The sequence below is a fragment of the Cryptomeria japonica genome, chromosome 3 (genome assembly GCF_030272615.1).
Source record: "Cryptomeria japonica chromosome 3, Sugi_1.0, whole genome shotgun sequence".
NCBI classification, from domain to species: Eukaryota; Viridiplantae; Streptophyta; class Pinopsida; order Cupressales; family Cupressaceae; genus Cryptomeria; species Cryptomeria japonica.
Window position 1 is genome coordinate 155,538,279 of NC_081407.1, and position 25,873 is coordinate 155,564,151.

The following is a 25,873-nucleotide window of genomic DNA, read 5'->3' on the forward strand; positions in this document are numbered from 1 at the left end:
CCAAAAATACTTGGAAGTCTATCATTACATTTGAAATTCTTCTCAGGCCACCATTCTTTTCATGTATATATAATATGGCATTAAAGTTGCCACTAAGAATGCATTTTGCGTTCCCCAATCTTTAAATTTTCTCTGTCATTTCTATCCATAATAGAATTTTCTCATCTGATTTAGTCAGCCCATAAACATTAAATAGGAAGAACAAATTTCCTGTATCATACATGATGACATCATAAAGCATCCAACCCATTACCATCTCTATATCCCTAGTCTTTAACTTGTGTGCATTCCATAGAATTCCTAAGCCAGTTGCTGAACCTATGGCCTCTTGAAACAAACATCCCTATATTTTACAGTATCAAGTGAATTTATATACCTCCACCAAGCTTAATTTTGTTTCCTATAGCATTACCATGTCCGACTTCATTGCCTCTAGTTGGTGCTTTATTATGCACCTTTTGTCAGGGGTATTTAAGCCCCTGACATTCCATGTAGAGATCTTCATTGTTCTTCATGTAAGGGGCCTCCTCCCATGGATCTTGTCATATATTTCTTTATGTTTGTCAATCCTTACTCATTTGCTTCCTCCTCACGCTTTTGCCTATTTGTTTTCCTTCCCAATATTTTAACAGTTTTGGCCGAGTTACCCAGCTTTGTATTGTCTATCTGATTGATAGATCTACGCTCTATAATTCCTAGTTTGTCGATTGCAAGGTGTTTTGTATCTAATCCTTGTTCTTGTAGATTGCTTTAGTTAGATTTACAAGTATTTCTTCCTTTGATTCATCCACATTATTCCCTGTGAAGGTCGTATTTACAATTACTAATTCTCCTCTGTTTATTGCTTCTCCATCATACAATACCAATGCTTTAGATTCCTCCAAGGCTGATGGTAAGTTTGTCATACTTATTTGTCGAAACATTAGAGCAAATTGCTTTCTCTTCCTTTGATGTCGTGATCTGACCTGTTTGCACCTCTTGCCTCTTGTCTGCCTCATTTCTACAAGCCATACTTTCTCTAGAGTAGATAGAAGGTTCTCCTTCTTTCCCTTCTTCTTGCTCCTAGACAGGTTCCCTTATCTCAATATCCATGCTTTTCTTTTCCTTTGCCAAACTAATTCTTCTATTCCCATTGCCTTCCTGTATTTGCTTTTTTATTCAATTCTTAGATGGGGGTATATGACAATTTGCCTCAAGATGGTCTATGCTGCCACATTTTATGGTGTAAAATTTTCTACTTTCAATCTCTATTGGCTGATCCCAAATCCCTTTACTGGTTTTTAGTTTAATGGATTTAGGAACCTGATTTATTGATATGAATTTTATCCTTACATATAGAGAATAATCTCTTTCCCCCATGTCTCAACACCATCCTAATTTTTTCTCCGATTAATCTAAGGCATTCCATTGACCAATATTCATAGGGTAGATTATAAAGCCAAATAAGGCTCCTTCACTCGGACTCATTGCTAGGGGATTGGAAATTTTTATCCATTTCTGTACAAAGACCAATGATTGCCTACACCACCATAGCGATTTATTTAATATTTCATCCCTTTCATCCTCCGATTCAAATTCTATTATGAAGAATTGTTTTGGCAGGAAGCTAATGGTGGCTTCCTCTGACCAATTCTTCTTCAACATTTCTCTGATTTCCTCTCTATTCGCTCTTCTCCCAATAACCCTTCCAATGAGGGTTCTTTTTATGAAAACCCTTATAGATTCATCAACTGCTGCTGCTACATCAATTTCCAAGGTTCCATTTGGCCTTTCAAGTGATCTCTTTCCTTGCTTTAATCGGCGACATTAGCATTTTTACATCATTTTTTATTCGTTTTATTAGCGACATTTGTACTCATATTTGATCTTTTATTTTATCGACAATATTTGCATTCGCATATGCTCTACCTTTTGTTTTGTTGATTGTTGCTGCCTTTGAACTGCTTTTCCATTTTTTATTTGGTCATATCAAAATGATATTTGCACTAATTAAAACTATTTTTGAGTGTGCTATTGTGTAATGTCCCCGTTTTAGAAAACATGGATTTTTCGATGACTAGCCTACTATTCTATCCCTCATAGGCTAATGAGCAAGGTCTTTTGAGGTTTGTATCATCTCCAATGTTTAGTGGTTAGCAGTTTTGTCTTTCGTTTGAGGTCTCCAAGACTCTGAATACATTAATTACTATTTATAGTAAGCCAGAGTTACATAGAGGGGCGCCCTTTCTATTTTTAGTAAGGTAGTTGCACGTACAGAGGATAAAATGGTTAACTCCCAGGTGCAAACAAAATTGAGAAATAATGATTATTTGGGGAGTTATGATTAATTAAATATTAATAAAGTGAACACTTTCTTAATAATTAAATAATTAATTAAAATAAGGCATTTAATGTAATATTATAAAGTTATTAATATTTCATAAAGAAGGGGTCAATGCATCATTAAAAAGGGGCCAATTGATTATTTAAGTGAGGTGCCTAGGCCAAGGGGGTGAAATTAAGTTATGTAAATGATATTCAAATTTATGTTCAAGTCTGAAGTTATATATATTATTATTCTCTTTACTGATATTTTTTGTTTCTTATGTCACAGGTTGCTGAAGATACATTAATAATTTTGATGTCACTTCAGCACTTCATTTGCATATACTTATAGTCTATGCTTCACCGATCAAGGCATGCCTTGATCGGACATGCCTTGATCGGACATGTCTTTTAGACATGCCCAATCAAGACATGTCTTGATCGGTGCATAAACACCGCTTCAGTTTAATGTAAACACATTACCATGTGTTGTGTTGATAACCATCGGTCACGTCTTTTCTGTTTATCGTGTGTTACACCGATAACTATCGGTCACGCCAATTAACATTTTATGTCGATAGTTATTAATAATCAGGGCAACGTATAGTTACCCGATAAGTGATCAGGATAAATCAAACATAATCAATGAATTAAATGATTCGGTATTAACATGTGTTTTAGAATGATAACTATTATAGTTATCATATGATAGCATCAATCGATGTTATCATATGATAGCTATGGTAGTTATAATTCTGGTCTAATCACAGCATGAAAAATATTATCGATTATGCATATAAGATGATTATAACAAGTTCATTTATTTAATCGTGAGGTCTATAATTATATTGTAGTTATATCGATACGGTAGATGATTGAATGAGAGATAAATGAAGTCTTTCATTCAATCATTTATCTTACCGAAGCTACTAAGTTTCAACACTCCCTCTTAGCTAGGGAAGATAACTATAGACCTATGAAAATAAGCATCATATTTCTCATAATAAAATGTATTATACGACTACATAATACAAAGGATCATATCACATATGCTCGTGACATGAAACATCATATAATGAGTGACACAGGAATATATCACATCATCTCATGATATAGATATCACATAACATGCGATATCAATATCACATAACACGTGATACCTTGGATATAAAATACTTAAGAATGTTGAATTCCCTTATATCCAGGTTATGGCATGTGCACTGACATTACGTCACATAATGTCTACCATACCACATCATGGCACATCCATGAGTCAGAGTGATATCAAGTCAGCATGATATCAACATTACAAGATCATCACCTCATAATGTTTAATACAAGTGTTCATAGTCTAAAAGATCGTCACTTTTAGAATTGTACACAAGGGTGGAGCCTATAAAGTCATAACACGACAAAAGAAGTTTACACATTAAACATCTCATATATTAGTACAGATTACAAAAACTGATTATAACTCAATCATACCAAGACCTTTTCTGAAGTGTTCAACTTTTACTCTGGCAAGAGGTTTGGTAAGTATGTTTGTTGTCTGGTCTCCTGTACTGATATACCATAACTGAATCACATTCCTGTCCACCATATCTCTCACATAGTGATAAGGGATCTCCATGTGTTTGGATCGATCATGAAATACAGGGTTCACGAAGAGTTTTATACAACTTTGATTGTCACAATGAATTATAGTAAGGCTTCATTGGTTCTCCGAATAATCCCACAAGTAACTTCCGTAGCCATACAACTTCTCGTGCAACCATGGAAGCTGCGATATATTCAGCTTTTGTAGAGCTCTAAGCTACTGAAGATTGTTTCCTGATAATCCAAGATATCATGGCTGAACCCAAGCTGAAGCAGCACCCTGAGGTGCTTTTCCTATCAGTCACACTTCCAACCCAATCTGAATTAGTGAACCCATGAATATTCAAATCAATATTCTCATACTTGAGTCCATAGTTGAGAGTGCCTTGAAGGTATCTCATTATATGTTTTACTGCCATAAGATGAATCTCCTTAGGTTCACACATGAATTGACTCCAGGCATTTACTGGATAACAGATATCAGGTCTAGTATTGACTAGATACATTAATGAACCAATCATCTGTCTGTAGAGCGTAGGATCTACCAATGGGGAATCTGATGCTGCCTCCTTTAGTTTGTGAAGATTAGTTTCCATGGGAGAAGTCATCGGTCTGCAATTCATCATGCCAAATCTCTTCGATATGTCTAAGGTGTACTTCCCTTGATTAAGCACAATATTGTCAGAGTTTTGCCAAACTTCCAATCAAAGGAAGTAATGTAGAAGGCCTAAGTCCTTCATATCAAACTCCTTCTCAAGGTCTTTCTTACATTGATCAATAAGGTGATCTTCTCATGTAATCAAAAGATCATCAACATACAAGATCAATATCAACATATCACCTTTGATTCGTTTGAAGTATAGATTTGGATCTGCATCATTCTTTGAGAATCCCAATCCCATGAGGTAGCTGTCAATTCTTTCATACCAAGCCCTAGGGGCTTGTTTCAGTCCATATAAAGCTTTCTTTAATCTGCACACGTGATTCTGCATTGTGGATCTCAAACCCTTCTAGTTGCTCTAAGTAGACTTCCTCCTCAATTTTCCCATTCAAGAAAGCAGTCTTTACATCCATCTGATGGACTTTCCATCCTTTGGCTGCTGCAATGGCTAGTACTGCTCTGACTGAGGTGTATCTAGCAACTGGAGCGAAAGTCTCATCATAGTCTATTCCCTCTTTCTGTGAGAACCCTCTGGCTACAAATTTGGCTTTATGTTCCTCTATGCTACCATCTGCAACATGTTTGATTTTGAATAGCCACTTGGATGAAACAATGGATTTTCCTTTTGGTCTAGGAAGAATTTCCCAAACGTCATTGTTTAAGATGGATTGATATTCCTCTGACATGGCATCTTTCCATACTTGATGTTTAAGTGCTTCTGATACATTAGAAGGTTCTGATTAGGAGAGATCATTCATTAAGGCTACATAGCTAGTGAATCTTTGGGGCCTCTTACATTCTCTAAAGGTCCCTGAAGGAGCTACAAAGTTCCTTGAATCTTCCACTGTTTTGTGAACCCATAGTGGTTTTTTCTTAAGGTTTTCCTAGTGTGGAATCTGAACTTCATTCTCATTCTCTTATGAATACTCCCTCTGAACCTCAAGAACGGGATCCTTTTCTAGGTCTGTAGATGGAGCATAAGTTTCTGACTCAATAGAGTATCTAGCCCTATTGAAAGCTATGTCTTCTTCAAATATTACATCTCTACTAAGTTCAATATTACTATGTCCAGGTACAAATACCCTATAGGCTTTAGAAGTTTCACTATACCCGACAAAGATTCTTTTTCTTCCAGAAGGTTCTAGTTTTGTTCTTTTCTCTTTAGGTATATGAATATAAACAGGGCATTCGAATATCCTAAACTGAGTGACATCAAGTTTTATACCTGTGAAAACTTCTTCACGAGTTTTATCTTCAATGTGGGAGTGAGGGCATCTATTTTCTATGTATACAGTAGTGTTGGAGGCTTCTGCCCAAAGATGAGTTTCTAAGTTTTGGTCAAGAAGCATGGCTTTGGCTGCTTCTAGAATGGTTCTATTTTTTCTCTCAGCAACCCCATTTTGTTGGGGGTTGTAGGGGACAGTGAACTCCCTCTTAATCCCATCATCTTTACAAAATTCTCTAAAAATGTCTAAGGTGTATTCCCTCCCATTATCAACCCTTAAGGTTTTTATTTTCCTTTCAGAAGAGTTTTCAAAGAGAGATTTGAATTCCTTAAATCTCTTGAGAATCTCTTCCGATTCTTTACGTTTAAGAAAATAGATCCAGGTCTTCCTGGAGAAGTCATCAATGAATATTACATAGTAAAGGAACCCCCCTAATGATGGTACAAACATTGGCCCACATAGGTCAGAGTGAACTAGCTCTAAAACATTGTTTGTTTACCTAGAACTATTCTGAAAGGAACTCTTAGTATTTTTGCCAAGGGCACACCCCTTACATGTACCAAAATGGTATTGTTTTAATTTAGGCAAACCAATTACTAGTTTTTCCATTTTAACACAAAGCACGAAAGTTTAAATGACCTAATCTTCTATGCCAGATTTCATTTGAATCTGTAATCTCATGAAGTAGGGCTAGGTTAAATTCAGTACATACCTTGTATAAATAGCCTTTTCTATATCCTAGGGTTGTAGCCTTCTTGATGGAAGAGTTTTGTGGCCATACTAGAACTTTACCATTCATGAATGTTATTTTGTACCCATCATCTTCAAGTGCAGATATGGATATTAAGTTTCTCTTGATGCCAGGAACGTATAGGACTCCAGTGAGTTGAAGAGACATGTCTGTCTTCAGCTTAATGGTGCAGGTGCCGACACCTTTCACTGGATGTGCAGAGTCATCACTAATGGTTACTTCTTCATCGGTTTCTTCTACCATGGAATCTAGCAATTCTCTATACCCAATGATGTGTCTTGAAGACCCACTGTCAATGATCCAGGTGTTAGATTTATTGGATACTTGACTGGAGAGAGCAAAGTAGAATACATGCTTCTCGAAGTCATATTCTTCCCTTTTAACTTTTGCAAATGTAGCTTGTTGTTTGATTCTATCTGGACATCTTGCTGCATAGTGTCCATATTGATCACACCTAAAGCACTGAATGTGAGAGTTGTCTCTTTTAGATGACTTTTTGTCGTATCGGTTCTTTCTCTTCTTGAAGTGTTTCTTCTTGCTTTTCTTGTTGGAGTTGGTATTTAAAACATGGAGATCTTCATCTATCTTCTTTTGTTTGATCCCCTTCTTATTTAGCCTTGACTCTTCTTGAAGACAATCTGCTCTTAGCCTATCAAATTTTGGAAAATTATCTCTTGCACTGATGCCTTGGATGAATGTCTCCCATGTACTAGGTAACCCATCTAGAGCAATGAGCGTTAGCTCTTTGCTCTGGATCTCATATCCAAGCGTTCCCAGTTCATCCCTTAGGGCTGATATCCGCATAAAGTATGCATTGATTGACTCCCCTTTGTTCATACTTATATGATTTATTTCTCCTTTTAGAGCCAGGGTTCTACTTGCATTATTTATCTCAAATGCACTTTCGAGTGATTTGAACATATGATAGGCAGTTTCATGTTTTGTTATTATTGGCATGATGTGATTTCTTACTCCATCTACTATGATTTTCATAGCTTTTTCATTTCCCTCGATCCATGTTGATTTGTTAGGTTCATCCTCTGGTTCTTTAGATTCAAATTTAATAAATGATTCGACCTTGTTTTCTTTTACAATCATTTTAATCCTAAACTTCCATGCTGAGAAATTGTTGCCTCCTTCAAGTCCGTCCTCAAATCTGATAGCGTTAGCCATGGGAAATATGATGTTTATATCTTCGGTTTGAGCTTCTCGAATTTGAATGCCTCAGGTTCGATCAGCGTGGCTCTGATACCATGTAAATGATATTCAAATTTATGTTCTAGTCTGAAGTTATATATATTATTATTCTCTTTATTGATATTTTTTGTTTCTTATGTCATAGGTTGCTGAAGATAACATTAATAATTTCGATGTCACTTTAGCACTTCATTTGCATATACTTATAGCCTATGCTTCACCGATCAAGGCATGCCTTGATCGGACATGTCTTTTAGACATGCCCGATCAAGACATGTCTTGATCGATGCATAGACACCGCTTCAGTTTAATGTAAACACGTTACCATGTGTTGTGCTGATAAACATCGGTCACATCTTTTCTATTTATCGTGTGTTACACTGATAACTATCGGTCACGCCAATTAACATTTTATGCCGATAGTTATTAATAATCAGGGCAACGTATAGTTACCCGGTAAATGATCGGGATAAATCAAACATAATCAATCAATTAAATGATTCGGTATTAAAATGTGTTTTAGAATGATAACTACTATAGTTATCATATGATAGCATCAATCATATGATAGCTATGGTAGTTATAATTCTGGTATGATCACAGCATGAGTAATATTATCGATTATGCATATAAGATGATTATAACAAGTTCATTTATTTAATCATGAGATCTATATTTATATTGTAGTTATATCGATAAGGTAGATGATTGAATGGGAGATAAATGAAGTCTCTCATTCAATCATTTATCTTACCGAAGCTACTAAGTTTCAACAAGTTATTATGCCAACATTAAAGATGTTTAATGAGTTAAAATTGTGCTTTTTAGGAGATATTTGACCCCCTTCATAGAGAATATATAAATTGCTTGAGAAATCGAACTAAGGCATTATTATTGTATTTTGTCTTCATGAATTTCTCTCTGCAAGCGAAAGCCAGGGTTTTCAGCGTGCAAGCAGCCATTGGAGAACAGATAATCTTCAGTGTGCGACCATTTGAGGGAGTGAAATATCTTCTGAATTTTGTCTACAGGAGGGCTTCACACAGGAGCTCTAATTGTGCTTCAAATCTGCAAGTAATTCATCAGTTTTCAGTAGATTAGAAGAGGGGAAGGTTCTTAATAGATAACAGCATACAGGCGCCCAAGATTGTGGACATTGGCAGCTGCATTTTGGCTGTACAATCTTCTTTGCCCAGCCATACAACCTACACAGCCCTGCTACTTAGAGCTGGTGCAAATTTGCTATGGGAGGTGTGACTCTTCATTGAGTGGATCTCAGAATTGTTGGACAGTGCTGATCAGGTCTGCCATTCATCTGCAATTCATATATGCACTTCATACCAGGTTTTAATGCATATTCCTTAGTGCGTTGATCATATGTCTTCATTAGGGAATTGCTGTTGTAGATGTCTTTTTAATATCAGACCTAACATTGTAATTGATTCATGGACGTAAATGTAATGTCCCCGATATAATTAAATAATATTAATTATTGTATGGCCCTAAATTTAATAATAAAATCTCTCGGGCCCCCTTTTTATTTTATTAGTTAAGTTATGTTTGTGTCGGCCCGTTTGTAACCCTTCGGGAAGTTTCCCGGAGCCCATATTTATGGCCGGCTCTGTCATAGTTGTAGGGATGCGAATTTTGATATTTTTCTCTCTTGTGCGAATTCCTGCTGGAGTTCTGGTTTCCGTCATTTCGGAGGTGAAAGACCCTCCCTATTTGGTATCCGCAGTTTCGGTGGGACTCATCCCTCACCCTATTCTGCTATGTTCTTAGTTCAACGTTATTGAAATCTGAAGTATTATCATTATTAATCTTAAGTGTTATCTTGCCCTGGTTACTTTTTTTGTTCATCATTTCTTCTCGACGCAACACACCATCTATGTGACCTTGAACTATATTACTTCTGGCAATTATATTATCGACGAAGGCAAATACGCAGCAAAAAGGGGTGCAAGTGTAAGGCACGTGGAAGAAGGAGAGAAGCCACCATACGGGAGACCCTAGTCACTGTACGAGTGATCCCAATCACCGTACGGGTGACACTAGTCACCGTACGGCTACCAAGCCATCGTACAGGTGACCCTAGTCACCGTACGACCCCAAGACACGGGTGACTCCTAGCCACCGTACGGTAGATCAGCCTTTTGGCAACATACAGGTCCGGAATATTACAGTGAACATATAGACTTGGCAACTACATGTTCTATTGTATTTGATGATTGCATATGATAAAGGAGGAATTAGTTGCAGGCCAGTTATTTGATAATATGTCCATATTCAAGGTGATAGTAGTTTGCATGAAGTGTTTGTGAAAACGACAGTTGGCTGTAGGTGCACATTTACATGTAGAATTCCTTATATATGCATTTGAAAAGACCAAAAGAAGTTACATTTGCATCTAGCTCTTTGCTTAGACATTGTAGCGATAATTTACAAGAATTTGAACATCATTTGAAACCATTTCAAGGAAGCAAAATCAATCTGAAAACAAATGACAGCGAATTAGAGGTTTCATGACAAGTGTTTCACGATATTCCTTGAGCATTTAAATCAGAAATTTTCAATCAGATTTAGCAAGGGATATCTCATATTGTCTGAGTCGTGTTTCTAGGTTTTCCTTTCGTGAATTCTTTATATTTTCCTGCTCCGCCGCGCAAAGCAGACCAATTATCGCACTTCATTTTTATGTATATAAATTTGAGTAGTACACAACATTTTTACCCAAGCCAATTGTCTCCAATTAAATCATCATTGAGGAAACTAGCACCTACACACTAAAATAAAACATCAAACATATATGCACAATACAAGATAGCTAAAGCATAGTAAATAACCAACAAGATAATATATAAAAGTCTACATCTAGTTGAATCATCTAGCACTATTATGAATCAAATATAAAGATGCATGACAACAGTCACAATGTTGAACTCGATCAAAGCATAATCACATATCTTAGTAAAAACAATGAAGCTGACACGCTACAAAGCTCAAACATATAAAAATCCACACATGAATCCAAATTACATAATCCATACACTTCGATGGTAATTCAAAAAGAACATCATCAGAAAGTATGATATTAGCATCAAAGTTCCAAACTTAAGCAACAAAATGGGGCATATAGCCTGGAGCCTTACATCAATCATCAAGGACAAATGTATAAGCGATGACACTATCTTTAGTTAGTTTTGAGGCCATGGCCAACTTTGCCCAAGTCTCATTTGATCCAAATATTAAAATAAATTGTTTAATGCATGATGGATGCTTAGATAATTTCCTTCATGCAAGTGTACTTGAGGTCTACTCTTTTCACTTTCCAAGGAGCCATTTACTAACAATCAGATACTGTTGCCATGTAGTCACCTATTTCTACTATAGTAGTCCCTTCACCCCATCTTTGGACTGAGATGGTGGAAACACCATGTAGATGATAATAAGATTTGCTAATAACATGGTTTAGACAAATTAGAAGAATTCCATTCCCACTTAAACAAAATTACAAAAAGCATTAAGTTCACTAAAGAACTTGAACAAGATAACAAACATCCCCTCAACATTCTTCTCCTTTGAAAGTTGGATGGTTCTTGGCCTACCAAGTCTATAGACAAGCCACACATGGACCTTTATCTACGCATGTCTTTCCAACACCCTGCCCAAAAAATAGGTGTCCTCAAAACTCTCACGACCAAAGTGTTCTAAATTTTTTATGATTTACACATTAATCAAGAAATTGCACATGCAACCGAAGTATTTAACAGGAATGTGTACAAGTCTAAATGCTTTACTATAGCAATTAAACAAGCTAAAACTCATAGTATTACTCCTAAAAACAATGAAGACTTTTACGATATCCCAAGTGCTACCCTCCCTTATGTTGAAGGCATATGCAGCAAAATTGCCAAAATCCTTTCAAAATGGCCTTAAATGTTCCTTCAAACCACATGCATTATGAGAATTCTCATCCCTTCCACAAAAAATCTTTCAAAAACTCCATAGCTTGGGGATTTATAAGACCGAATGCTCATGTGGAACTCCTTACATTGGAAAAAAGGGTTGCTCCATCAACACAAGGGCTAAAGTGCATCATGCTAACATTAAACATGAGTGCATTGGATATTCTGCCCTTGTTGAGAATTTGTCCACCACATAACACCAATTAAACTTAAAGGTCACTCAAGTCTTAGCTAATGAAGATTTTTTTAAGATAAAGTTGAAGGATGCAATAGAAATCAACAAATAATCACATAACTTGACCAAGATAATGATTCAAGTTTGAGCTTCCAATGTAAGCCTATGTTTATCACTCTAAAAAAACAGCCAAATCAACCCTTCTTGACCCCTCCTTCCATCTTGTACCTTTCCTATTATTGCCTAGTTCTCACCTTCCTATATTTTCCATCATTTTCTCCCTTGCCAATGTCCCCTTCTCCCCTTCCTTTTTTTCATCTTCCTCTTTGTACCATCACTCCACCAGTTTCCAAGTTTTATCATTGTACTCTTCGTTGTTTCATTCTTTTTTCTTCAACTTTTCCCTTCATACCGTAACTATTATTTTTATAATCTAAACTCATCTTCCTTAGTTTACTTTAATTTATTTGAATTGTAATACCTATTTTTCTTTGTTATTTATCTTTTTTTTTCTCTCGACTCTTTTGTTTGACTTTTGCATCCACCTTATATATATTTTTGTCACAGGGTTATTTATCATTAGTTCTTTATATTATTGAGTTTTTATTGTTCCTTTTTCATGATAATGCTAGCATATTATTCATCTAATACTATTAATACCATATGTTGATAATAACTATGTTAGTATTTTAGTATTAGTACTATCAATATTATATTACTGTTAATAATAGTAAAACTTATAGTTCACCAACTTGGACTTGACAAATACCTGGTAGATCCAAAATAATTAACTCAACAATACTCAACACCTTAAGAAATCTAAATTTCTTAAAAATAATCATATATTTTTGTAGTTGAAGGAAAAAATTTAAAGGCAAATGAAATATTTTGTAGTTGAGGGCACATTTTTTAGTCTACACTTATGTTCTTCATCACAACAAAAACTAGGGCACACAACAAGGACAACACGAATTCTAGTAGCTATTTACATAGTTTAAGTCAAAAGATTTTGTAGTGTTTTCTCACATTTTTTCAACATTTTTCCCATAATTGGGCAAGAAGCAAGTTCTGACTTGAGCTACTTGTTCAACGATTTAACCTATGAGTACACGTTAGCCATGTATACTATTGTAATACTAATACAAATATTAGTAATATTTATACCACTATCAACATTACTAACATTTCTAATATTTAAAACATTATCAATATTACTGATTTTTTTAACTCATTTATTAATATTATATTATGGACATTTTTGTTTTGCTGAGGGAAGTGGGTCATTCTCCCATTATATTAAAATTGATAAAAAGTTCCTACATACCATTCAAATAGAAAATGCATGCAAAAAAACTAAACAAGGCATTCAAACTAGATAATCAACTACCCAAATTTTCAAAAAAATACAAATGAAGCAATGGAAAGATAACATCATCCCCACAAAGGACAAAATAGGTGTGTTGGGGGGGGGAACAATATATAACTAGATAGTAATCATCAATAGTGACAAAATTCATGCCATCAAACCCGTTAGAAGCTCCAATGCCACCACATGGACCCTCCACATAGAATGGTGAGAGAATTAGATAAAATTCAGCTAGATGTAGTAGAGCTCTAGATGTTTTATAGAAGTAAGCACAATCAACCAAAATTCTTTTTAGTCCTTCCCACCAATCCACAATCTATTACTTTGGAATTTAATTTATTTGCTGCCAGAAAACACAAAAGGGAACAACAGATATGGTGCAATCATTCTTCAGATTGTAAGAGGAAGCTCTCTAAGATCTAAAATAAACTTGAGCTAAAATAGACAAAATTTACAGATATGCACACTATACAAGATTCAAAGAGCTTTCCATAAACACATATTACGTATGACTAATTCAGTTTTCCATTTGACCAAAAAATAAATCTCATCATGCATGCTCAATCCAGGTTGATGGTTTATCAACATTCACAAAATACTAAACTTTGATACCACAGTTTTAAATTGCCTAATAATATACATTAATCATGTAATTCTTGAGATGCAAAACATTCATTTTAATGAGCTACATCCAATAGGGTTTAGCTTGTGAGATCACATTTGAGTATGTTTTTCCCAACATAATTTTTAAAATGTATTCTATAAAAATATTCACATTTCTGTTTTTTGCACGTAAATAGGATGCTATCTACTAATCAAATGAATTTGCATGTCAACACACAAACATTTAAGCCTAATCAATAAGATGGTATCTACTATTTAGATAGCACCAATCATTGGAATTTTACAGAAAGTGGGGAAATAGGAGCCATAGTCATAAACATATTGCTTACTTTTGAAAGCGCAACATAGCCCTGTATAGAGCAATAAAAGCACAGGTACTTCCACTTATCTCCTGCATCAAATATAAAGATACACAAGAATAAACAATTTTGCAATATGTTCAAATATCAAAAAATTACAATAGGATAAAAATCAGAACAGAAGAATCTCTGTAATACACAATGACAACATCCAAAACCATCTATTTAGAAGCAATTAAGAAATGAATCACAAATATTGCCGAAAAAAAAAAAAAAAAGAGTAAAAATAAACAGTGCAATAATTCATGTCAAATCCAACCAGTGGAAGTAAAATAATACTGCATTCGTTAAGAAAACTCAATAGTAAGATCAGACGGTGCTAAAATTTGACAGAACACTAGATGGTCGGCAAGACCTTCAAGATTTTAGAAATAAAGGTGTATGTTTTGTAATACCATTTATTGTGAATGAAATATCAGGAAGATGAAATGCAGCTGAATCCAGATATACTACTGAAAATCTTTAAAAGTAAAAAATTTCGAAACTTAAAATTATAGTTTATTCATTGCATGATAAATCTTTTTCAAATATTATTGAAACAGATAAATGTTCAAATATATGAAACTATATGGAAGAATAATACTTTTCAGAGACACAACACAATAGTTTATACATAACTAAAAACCTGTCTACTATTTTAAGGCATGAATTATCAAGATAATATATAAGCATACATGGGGATGCATCATGTGGCTTTTCAAGGTTGTCACTGTTCTAATACGGTTTCGAATATGCAGGGACAACTAGGAAATATCCCATAGACATCATAGAAAATTCAAATTTTGGGGAAACATTCCCAGAATGCCTTATTCAAAAGCCAGCCCATAAAGGAGATAGTTTTCTTACATATAATTTGTTCAAATTACCTAGGAAGGGAGATATAATAAATATGCTTTGTCAACTGATTGCTGAAAAGTAAAATATTCTTCCAAATGCGTCATTCACAAAAAGCATAAGCATGCTTCATTCACTCTCTCTTCAGAGTCAATGGGAGCATAAATTGGTCTTATTTTGTACAATATTTTTCAATTTGTTGTAAGTAGACACCACCATAATGGAGCCTTCTCTAGTCAAGGATTTGCACTGGTTTTGCCATCTAGAGGCTCATATGTATTTTATATGCATTATGATAATGATGGATAAAATTTAGTTTCCACTCGCATATGGTCTCATGTGATTCAGAGATCATATTTATTTCAATAACATGTTACTGTGTTACCTATCATTTTGAAAAATCACACTTACTTCACAGTTCAGTATTAGAAAAGTTTGTTGTTACCCAGATGACAATTTCTGTCTGCTTTGTAAGAGGATTTAATATTAAAACCAATAAACCACCTATCAGGAGAACAACTGCTATTGATATTTTGGAATATTACAAAATAAGGTCTACATCTATTACAGCTTGTACCTCCTCTCGCATAAGGAAATTAACAAGGGGAGATAAAGAATTGGGATACAGCCCTTGAGTGTACTAAATTGAATGCATCTATTTTAGAGCTCGTTAGAAATATTATAGATGACAACAAGGCTCCTACACATGAAACTCTTTTACCACATGGGAGATTCTGTATGGTCCAAAAGATGTTGAAACAAGTCATGACTTAGATTATTTCAATCGAGAGCAAAATACAAATTTTTTATTATATTTACAGTTTCCAATATTAATGATTTGATATATAGATATATGATATAACATTGACCTATCAAATACTTTTTTAGTTCACAAAATGAAATGTAAATATATGATATTTGCATATTCTAAACTACATAGATGTAAACTCACAAAAAACTTGCAAAACTCATGAGCACTCAGAAATCAAAACTTGCAGCGAGAAAATCAATGGCACTTTTTTTTAAAACAACAATTTTTGATAAAAAGTCAATAATAAATTACAAAAAACTTGCCTAAATGACTATAAATTCGTTTGATTACCTAATATTAAAAACTTTATATAATTTTAACATTTCAAGCACACAATTCATGACAATTGGCAGCAATTTAGGGCATACAACTAGCAATTTAGGGCACACAAACCTAGTGCAGCCCAAAGAAAAAAAATCATTTTTCAAAAACATTTTTATAAACAAAAAAGTGCAAAATACCTAAATTCAACCTTAAGTGACGAAATTGTCAAAATGATGTGCATCATGAAGGTTCATGTAGTTTCAAAAGCCTTAGTTTCGGCTTGGTAGCAAGGGCATTGCCCCTCAACCTTACTAGGGGCATTGCCCCTTTAACTCCACTGAGGCATTGCCTTCAAACCCACACAAGGAGCATTCACCCTCAACTCTACCAAGGATTTTGCCTCCAAACCCTCATGAAGGGTGCTATCTCTCAAACCCATTAAAATATCCACCCCTAGACCTTCACTAGTTATTGGGATTTCTTGTAACATAAGAGAGTTGATTATTATGAGGGAGTCACAATAAATTGGGATATAACTTCAATGTACTAACGTAGACATTGTTATCGCACAACTTGCCAAAAAATCTCTTTAGATGAAGCAACTTCTAAATATGAAATGGCTAGTTGAAGTGGCATTGTAACTAATTCAGAGATTGAACTCATTTTTTGGTCTTATATCTATTGAACTCTATTTTCTTTTATATATGATGGAAATCAATAATATGTTCTACAAATTTAGTAATATATGTTCTTGACGGTTGTTTAGTCCTCATGGGGAGGTTAGTAAACTCACGGATAAACAGAGATATCCCACACGTACCAACAATTCATGTAATAGAACATTAATATATATCAAAGCATAAATAACCATAACAGAACAGCTATGACAGAATAATGATATCTGTATTGAATTCTCAAATATGCCAGTACAATACCATCCTTGCCCAGGTTCCATCCATACCATATATAGACTTGACGGTTGGCCAAGTTGCCAACCGTCACTAACTACCAACTACCCCACGAGAACCTTTCAGCGACTCAAATATAACAAAACATAAACACCCGACCCCACTATAAACTAACATGTGTTATTGACCCCTAACATCAGCCCCCCAAAAAAAGTAGTCTTCCAGACAACCAAGACAGCAGGAGCTAGAATAACAACAAAAGACTAAGACTGAGAAGGGGGAGGAGGCATCCTTGTCATGGTCGAAGAAGAAGGTTGTCGCCTTGTGTGGAGTCTGAGGTTCTTCTCTGCTATCAGTTGTCGCTCCCGTGCCTTCTTGACCAAGTGTGCCGCCTCCACTAGTCTTTTGTCCTTCTGCTCCATCTATAGAGTAAGCTCAGCCACTTGTGCTGCCAATACCTGTACCTCCTTCTTCTGCATCCTGCAACGAGCCTCATAAGTAGTCACCTTCGTTTCTAGCTCAATCCTAAGGTTCTTCTCCACTGCAGCTAACTTTGCATGCTTCTCCCCTTCCTTCTCCAGTTTTGCTGCGTACAGCCACTGGATTTGCTGCTCTATCTGACTCTGTCGCATTTGCAAGTAGACATTTCGGAAGGATCCTTCCATACTACTCAAGGTGGCGCCCAATGTGCTCACTCCCTCCACCAGTCGCATGTGCATCCACTCTTGTACCATCTCCGACATACTATTGTCTAGCCACCCCTGCTACTCATAGTGGCGTGCAAACTCGTCCCGAATCCGAAAGTCATGAAGTGGCACAACTTCTCAAAGTCAGCAGAGTTGCCGCCATCCACCTGTCCACTCAATTGTTCCATTCCACGTGCTATATCTGAAATCCCCTGTAGCTCCCCAAAGAACCACTGGAGCGAGTCTGCTGGATCGCTAGGGTCTGGCGGAGTGAGGTGAAGACCTACCAGTAGTCCTCCGAACCCGCTCTCCTCAACATCAATGATCTTCCAGCCATGTCCACCACTTCCAGTTGCTCTATTCTGCTCCTCTGTAGACATATTCTCATCCTAATCTGTGATAAGGGTGGTCCTATGCTATGTTTGGCTCCGTCCAACTGCCATGGCGTGTGGTGACGACGAGGTGGGAGGGTTAGGTGTGAGTGCAAACTGTCCCAGCCACCCATCCAGAGACGCATCTATATCCTCGTACGTCAGTGTGTCTAGTACCGCCAACTCCTCCAGACCATCTCCTCCTGCCATCGGTACATCCCCGGACTCATCTCCCCCTACTGGTACCGTACTAGTATCTGTCGTACTATTATCCGGCGTACTAGTACTCGTCGTAGCAGTACCTATCTCTTGTATGACTACTTCTTGTACTATTGTCTTCTCAACTTCCTCTGGTACGGTTGTCTCTTGAACTACTCCATCCAGGCTATGTTGTACGGCCTCCTCTGCCACCGTATGGTCTACCACTCTCCCACCGCCTAGGTCACTACCCGTACGGTCAGGCCTACTGGTACGCTCTGTTGCTAGTACAACTTGTGACTCGAGTACAACCAGACTGATCTGCAGTAGTGACACTCGTCGTTGTGCCAGTGGTTCTCCTTCATCAATTCTCCTAAACAACACCCCTACTGGTCTTACTTCGCCTACGGGGCTAGCCACTATAAGTGCTTCCTGTGGTACCAAGTGTGCTGAAAGGGACAATTTGGGGGGTGTAAATTTCACCCACGTGCTTTTCCATTGTGCTCGTAGTCCTCCATGCTGCTCTTCCTCCTCCTCCCCTTCCTGTTGTTGTGATTCCGCTTCCCCTTCATCCTCTCCTACTGTGTGTGGTGCCATACGGAATCCTTCATCTCCACTCTCCTGCTCCTCGGTTTCTTCGACCTCCTCCTCAAAATCCTAAGTACTGCTGTCATCTTCAACTTCAATGGACACGTCCAACTTCCTCCTCCTCTTTGTCGGCTACGTGGTGTCACCAAGAGTGTCCAGATGGGCATAATAGTACATGGACGATTTATTAGGTTCCACCCTTTCGCGTGGTTCGAAAGTACCCCACATTTCTGGAGGTACTTGCAAACGTACGGCATCTAGGAATAGACTGATGGCATGGTGGCACATATAAAATGTCTTGTGTTCCAAATTGAGGAAATCATGAATCCTCTCAGCTAAAAGATGCCCCCAATTGTAAACTTTGCCACACTTGTTCATTCATCAACCCTATCATCCAGATGGCTATATCGGATGCACGGCTGGCCCCTGTGAGTCGAGATTTTACCAAGTCCATCAGCATCCTCCATTCTCCTAGTACGATAAAAGCACGCTTCAATCCCCTACTGTCAGACCAGGCGCTCTTCCATTGCTCTTCTATCAAGTCATCTCTGCATACTAGGTCCAACAGCCACTTCTTTTTCTCTTTGGTGAGCTTCTTGGTCGGTTTCGTTGCAGATGCTCCCTTCTCGGGTATACCAAATACCTTACTGAAGTCTTCAACCTTGAAGGAAACCCATACCATGCAGCCCTAGAACTGAATGATGGAAGCCCTTTCCTAGCGGTTGTATCCAGACACCATGGTCCGCAACACCGGCTCAAAATCCTTGATGTTGAATGTCGGCATCTGAATGGCATGGTCCACCTGTACTTTCCTGAGAGAGTCCTTTATCACATGGTCGGGAGGGGTTTCCTCCCACCAAGCATGGCATTCACTGCCAGTCACGCTCTCAAAGGCCACATTCTTGGTAGTGATTCCCTCTGGATCCTTCTGCACTTTTGGCCTGATTTTGGCCTTATTACTGCTGCTAGTTGGGTCTGTAGCAATCATGGTTGCCCTGTAACGGACCATTGTACCAACTGTTGCCTCGAAACTGTATGGATTGGTTCGTACACTTCCCTTCCTTGATCGTGTGGCCTCTTCAACCTGCACAAACTCTACACGCAGGGCTATACGAATGGCAAAAAAATTTATGCTGATACCTTCGAATATTTTATGCAACTCTTCCCTCCATGTACGGACACCCGGAGATTTATTTCCTTCAGTAGTTGATATTCGTGCAAGATCGTACGGTTTACTGACCCCTTTACACATTGTTGCGTCTTTCCCTGTGTCGTACGGTATGACCCCTGTACCACTTGCTTGCCCCACGCGTTGTTTGACGTACAGTATGGGCTTACGGTCTTTTTGTCCCTCTTGTCGTACAGTATGGCTATACTGTTTGCCCCTTGCTTTGTCTGTCATACGGTATGGTCGTACGGTTCCCTGGTCCAACCGTTGCAGGTCGTACGACGTTTAGACCCTTCCACCCCTTGGTCGTACTCCATACGGATTCAGCTTCCCTATTTGGCCTCCATCGTACAGCGTACGGACTGCTTCGCCTATTGACCGTACTCTGTATGGACTTGTTTCCTCCTCTTGCCTTCGTCGTACGACGTACAGATTTCTTCGGCTCTTGAACATACTCCATACAGACTTGTTTCCTCCTCTTGGCCTCCGTCGTACGACATACGGATTTCGTCTTTGCTCTTCAAATTTCCTCCTTCGCCGATTTTGCTTTCACTGTCTTGCTTTTGCCTGTGTCTTGTGTACAAATGACCTCTATGGGGCTTTATATAATCATTTGATCTTTTCAAGGTTAGGGTTAGGCTTAAATATTTCATTAGCTTTTTATAAAACAATTGCCTCCTTACTAATTGTATTTTTCCCTTACTTATTTCCATCACTTTTGCCTTACACTTTAATTTTTTGATGCTTATCAACCCTGGCCTTTTTATTTCTTCCACGTACTTTTCATTTCTGACTTTTAGTACCCATTTTCTTAACAATTGTTTTAAACTTTTTTCTTGACAACATTTTTTAAATGCAACTCTTCGTACCTTCAATTTACCCAGGTGTCCTTGGGTTAGGTTACGTCATTCAGATGGCCCTTTGTGATCCACAGGGTAGCTTATTGCTTCTACGAACACTGCTAAATGATATTTTCGCCCCTTAGTTTCCTCCTTGTTGTACGAGTACGATATTTTTTTCTTGTTCCTCCCTTGCCACTCGTCCTGATTTCCTTCCACCTTTTATTTGATCCTTGGTCAGCGTTCTCATTTTTTGTGTTCCTTTTCACTCCTGAGGGGTCATCCTGAGTCAATCTTATCTCTGAATCGTGCAACCACATACATACGTGTGGCATCCTCCTATAGCATTCTTGTGCACAACACATCCCCACCTACTCTAGGTCCCATATCTTATCAACTAACGCAACGGGTCCCACCTGCTTATACCGCCCGTCAATGTAGCCACCTCTGTACTATTGGTACCATTTTACTTTTTCTCCGTCAACCTCCAGAGGCCCTACAGGGTTAGGGATCACCCAGTATAATGAATTTGGTCCGGCTTCCAATTCGCCTGGCTGGGAGGCGATGATGAATAGGTCTTCCGTTTTCAGCACCATCTTTAAACAGGGACCCAAAGTTGCCCCATACTCCTCTATGTCAAGTTCTTCCCCCAAGTCTACAGGTTCCTCCTCTTTATTTGCATTCTTGGCTTTCCTTCTGGCTTCGGCCTCTTCATCGATATCGTATGCTACATACCCTTCTCGAAGACCCTCGTATGGGGCCCGCTTCTTCCAATGTCCTGAAATCCGTACCCATACAGCTGGGTCCCCAAAATACGCGTTTGTCAAGTGTTTATGGATCCTAGGAACCGCAACACCTTCCACCCGCTTCAGCATCAGCCATTCTTCCATGGCTGCAAGAGGCTTCACCCAATCTTCATCTCTCCAGTAGGGCTCTACTTTCACCACCAGGTCTTCATCGGCTTCCCTGCTCTGGCCAATGGTCCAATTCCCTTTTGTAGCGTATCCCAGCATGTTGATCTCGATCACAGGTTTGTTTCGTTCTTTGTAGACTTCCAGTTTCGAAGCATTCACTGGGTCCCTGATTGGATTGTTATCCAAGGTAGATAGCTTCACCGCCCCGTCTCTAAACTTCCTCGGTCAGAGTTCATTCCGACCCTTATACTTCAAAACCAACTGCCCCGATCGGAAGTTGACCCACTGTAGGTGCTTGTCATGCCAGCACTTCTGTCATCCCTGCACTACCTCTGTTGCCCATTGTGCCATCACCCTCCGTTCGTCCAGTTTCACCAAGCTGTCAAGCCTTGCACTCAAGCTTTCTTCATCACCGAGTCTATTATCCACCGCCACCCGTAGGCTTGGTATGGTGTACTCGACAGGTACCACTACCTCCTGTCCATACATGAGCTAGAACGAGGTATGCCCAGTAGTGACCTTGTAAGTTGTGCGATAAGCCCACAGTACGGCTAGTAGCCTTTCCTCCCAATCCTCCTGCTCCACCCCACACAACTTATAAATTATTAACACCAACACCTTGTTGGTTGCTTTTGCTTGTCTGTTAGCTCGGGGGTAGTACGGACTAGAGAGATTGTGAAAGATTTTGAACTCTACAGTCATGGTACGGATTACTTGGTTGAAAAAGTGTAGTCCTCGGTCACTGGTGATTTCAAGGGGTATCCCGTGCCTAGTGATGATCTGTTCATACAAGAACCATGTCGTACTTAGAGTCGTGTTATCTGGCAAGGCTCTAGCTTCTGCCCACTTAGTGAGGTATTCAGTAGCCACTACAATATATTTGCACCTATGCATGCTACTCGACTTCAAGGGTCCTACAAAGTCCAGACCCCACCGTTCAAATAGCTCCTGTGGCTGAGAGGGAAAGAGGGGCATGAAATCCTGCTTGAGTGGCTTTCTTGAACGTTGGCAAGTGTCACACCCGACCACCCACTCTCGGGCGTCAGTGTGTAGAGTTGGCCACCAAAGACCGACCAGGAGTACTTTCCTCGCAGTTGCATCCGTCCCCATGTGTCCCCCTGTTAACCCGTCATGCGCTTCCTTCAAGACACTGGGGATTTCCTCCTCCATAACACATCTTCTCAAGATTTGATCGAGGCCCATTTTATACAACAGGCCATTGATCAATTGGAAAGTCTTACTCTTCAGTGCCAGCTTTCGTCGTTCCCCCGAGGCAATCTCCTTTAGGAATGTGGAAGTAGAGAGGTACTGGTCGATCTTCTCGTACCACGATGGTAGTACTGCAATCTGGAACAAGTGTGCATCTAGGAAGTCCTCGTTCACCCCTTCGACCGGTTCTCCTAACGTGATCATTGATAGTTGGTCGCCTATCACATGGGACTTCCTTGGCCGCACAATAATGGTCAAGGTGAATTCTTGCAAGAGTAGTAGCCATCTACTTACCCGACCTTAGATAATTGGTTTATTTACCAAGTACATTAGTGCCTTGTTTAGTCCTAAATGTATAGTTGGTGAATAATCAGATAACACGGTATTTCCTGCACGTACCAAGTATTCATGGAACAGAACAATTGTACATCATAACATAAATGACAAATGATAATAATTAGACCAGAAAGTTATATCTTTAATCCAATGTCCAGAATTGTCCATACATAATCCCCCTATCGAGGTTCCAACCAAACAATATATAGACCCGATGGTTGGCTAACTTGCCAACCATCACCAACTCCCAACTACCCGATGGGAACCTCTCGGCAACAGCAAAACATAAACGCACATAACACACTTATAATTATTATTCATACTAACATACGTTTTTACCCCTAACATGCCCACGTAAAACGTGAAGGGAGTAGCCAACAGGTAGTGGCGAAACTTTCGCACCATCCCGAGTGCCTCCCTCTCCATTGTGTTATAGTTTCGTTCAGCCCTTGACAAAAGTCGGCTGGCGAAAAAAACAGGGTGATCCAGTCCTTGCGTCCTAACTTGTGCAAGGGTAGCACCAATCGTGAAGTTAGAGGCATCGATGTGTACATGAAACTCTTTATTCCAATATGGGTACACCAGTATTGGTGCACTCACCAGCTGATCTTTCAATTCCTTGAAGGCTCCTTCCTGCTCTGTACCCCATACGAACGACTCTCCCTTCCTTGTCAACTTGTCTAGGGGCCAGGAGACTTGTGAAAAGCCGTTGATAAATCTCCGGTAGTAGCTAATGTGGCCTAAGAATGACTTCACCCCTGTTACATTCGTCCGATTCTCCATGTTGACGATCACTCCTATCTTATCCGGGTCTGTCTTCAGATCTTCTTTACAAACAATGTGGCCAAGGAGCTTTCCTTGTGGTACCATAAACCTACACTTCTTCGGGTTAAGAGCTAGCCTAGCTTTCCGACACCTTTCCATACATTCTCCGAGTGCCTTTAGATGGGTGTCCTGATCCTGATCACTGAAAATCGACCAGTCATCCAAGAATGCCCTGAACTTCCCTACGGACATTTTGTCAAAGATGTGTAAAATTATCCTCTGGAAGGTTGTCGGTGCATTACAAAGCCCAAAGGGCATGCGATTGTAGGCGTACACCCCCCCCCTCCAACAAGAATGTGGTCTTTAGCTTATCTTCTTTCGCGATACTTATCTAATTGTATCCCAAGAACCCATCCAGAAATGTGTATATCTCGTGCCCAACTACTTCTTCCAGAATGTTGTCCGTGAATGGGATTGGAAATGGATCTTTGATTGTTACTTCGTTTAGGTACCTGAAGTCTACGCATATCCTTATCTGATTAGCCTCCTTCTTGAGAGAAATGACTACTGGGGAAACCCAGTCACTTGTTTCCACTTTAAATATGATCCCAGCCTCCAACATTTTGTTGATTTCCTCATTCACCTTGGTCACGTAATTCTTGTTTATTCTGTACGGTCTCCTCCGTACGGGTTCAGATCCTAGTACGAGGGATATACGATGTACGCACAGTTCCAGAGATACCCCCTTTAAGTCCTTGTAGGTCCAGGCAAAGACGTCTTTGTAATCTAAGAATATCCTAAAGGTTGCCACGTTCAGTACGAGGTTCCAGTCATCCCCTACGAGTATCACTTACGGGTCCTAGTCCTTGCCTAGATTGACTTTTTTCACATCCCTTTCCTTGTACTTGATGGGTTCGTCTTGTTCAAACCGGTGGGCTGGTGCGTCATCCACCCGTGCCATCCCTTCCCGGTACCTTCCGTACTCTGAGGGGAATGAGTGCTCTTTCATACCGCCACTTGATTCCCCAATCTCGCATATTTGCAGCATGTGTAACTCCGGGTGGAAGACCTCATAGTCCTCCATCTGCCAATGGAAGTGTCCGGCTAATAAACTAGTTCCATCTTCAAAGCATCCATCCAGTTCCAGCACTCCTTCCTCGTTGGGTTCACTCCCTCCTCTGTCTCCTTCGGAACCCCACTCCCATCTATTTGAGTCATCCAAGTCGAAGTCAAACGACGCAAGCTCTTCACTTACGGACTGATTCCTCAGATCGATCACATACTTATGGCCTTCACTCTCGATTGAGAGTGTGTTCTTCCAATTATGATTGACTCTAGCCATGATCAACCATCCCCTTCCCAGGAGGGTGTTGTACGCTTTTCTCTCCAGTGGAATGACTACGAAGTCAAGAAGGAATTGTTGTGTCCCAATCACCACCTTTTGTGCCATGAAAGTCTCGAGGGATTTGATGTCGTGCTGATCCGCACCGACGAGGTGGAATGTTGGTGGCCAGAGGGTAGGCTTGCCAAGACCTCTCGAAGTTTCTTCCGGTAGCACGTTGACTCCAGACCCGCCATCCACAATGGTGTTTGTGAGCTTCTGTCCCATTATCTCCATCTCCACCACGACAAGTTTTCGTCCCATGCTTACGGTGAGCAACATGGGGTCTATGGCATCCGTACCAGGTTCCTTCACCGGAGTCATACTACGTGATCCTGTTTGGTGTTCCTAGTCGATGGCAGTGTCACCGGCTGCAT

The 25,873-nt window shown here is 39.0% G+C and overlaps 1 protein-coding gene across 1 annotated transcript in view; it reads right to left on the bottom strand.

Moving 5' to 3' along the window:
* Positions 1 to 25,873, bottom strand: part of LOC131057625 (ATP-dependent DNA helicase 2 subunit KU70) — a 213,433-nt gene that overhangs the window by 64,809 nt on the left and 122,751 nt on the right. The window contains exon 14 of the mRNA XM_059218119.1: positions 14,195 to 14,256. Coding sequence (XP_059074102.1) covers positions 14,195 to 14,256 — 62 coding nt within the window. The remainder of the gene's footprint in view (positions 1 to 14,194; positions 14,257 to 25,873) is intronic.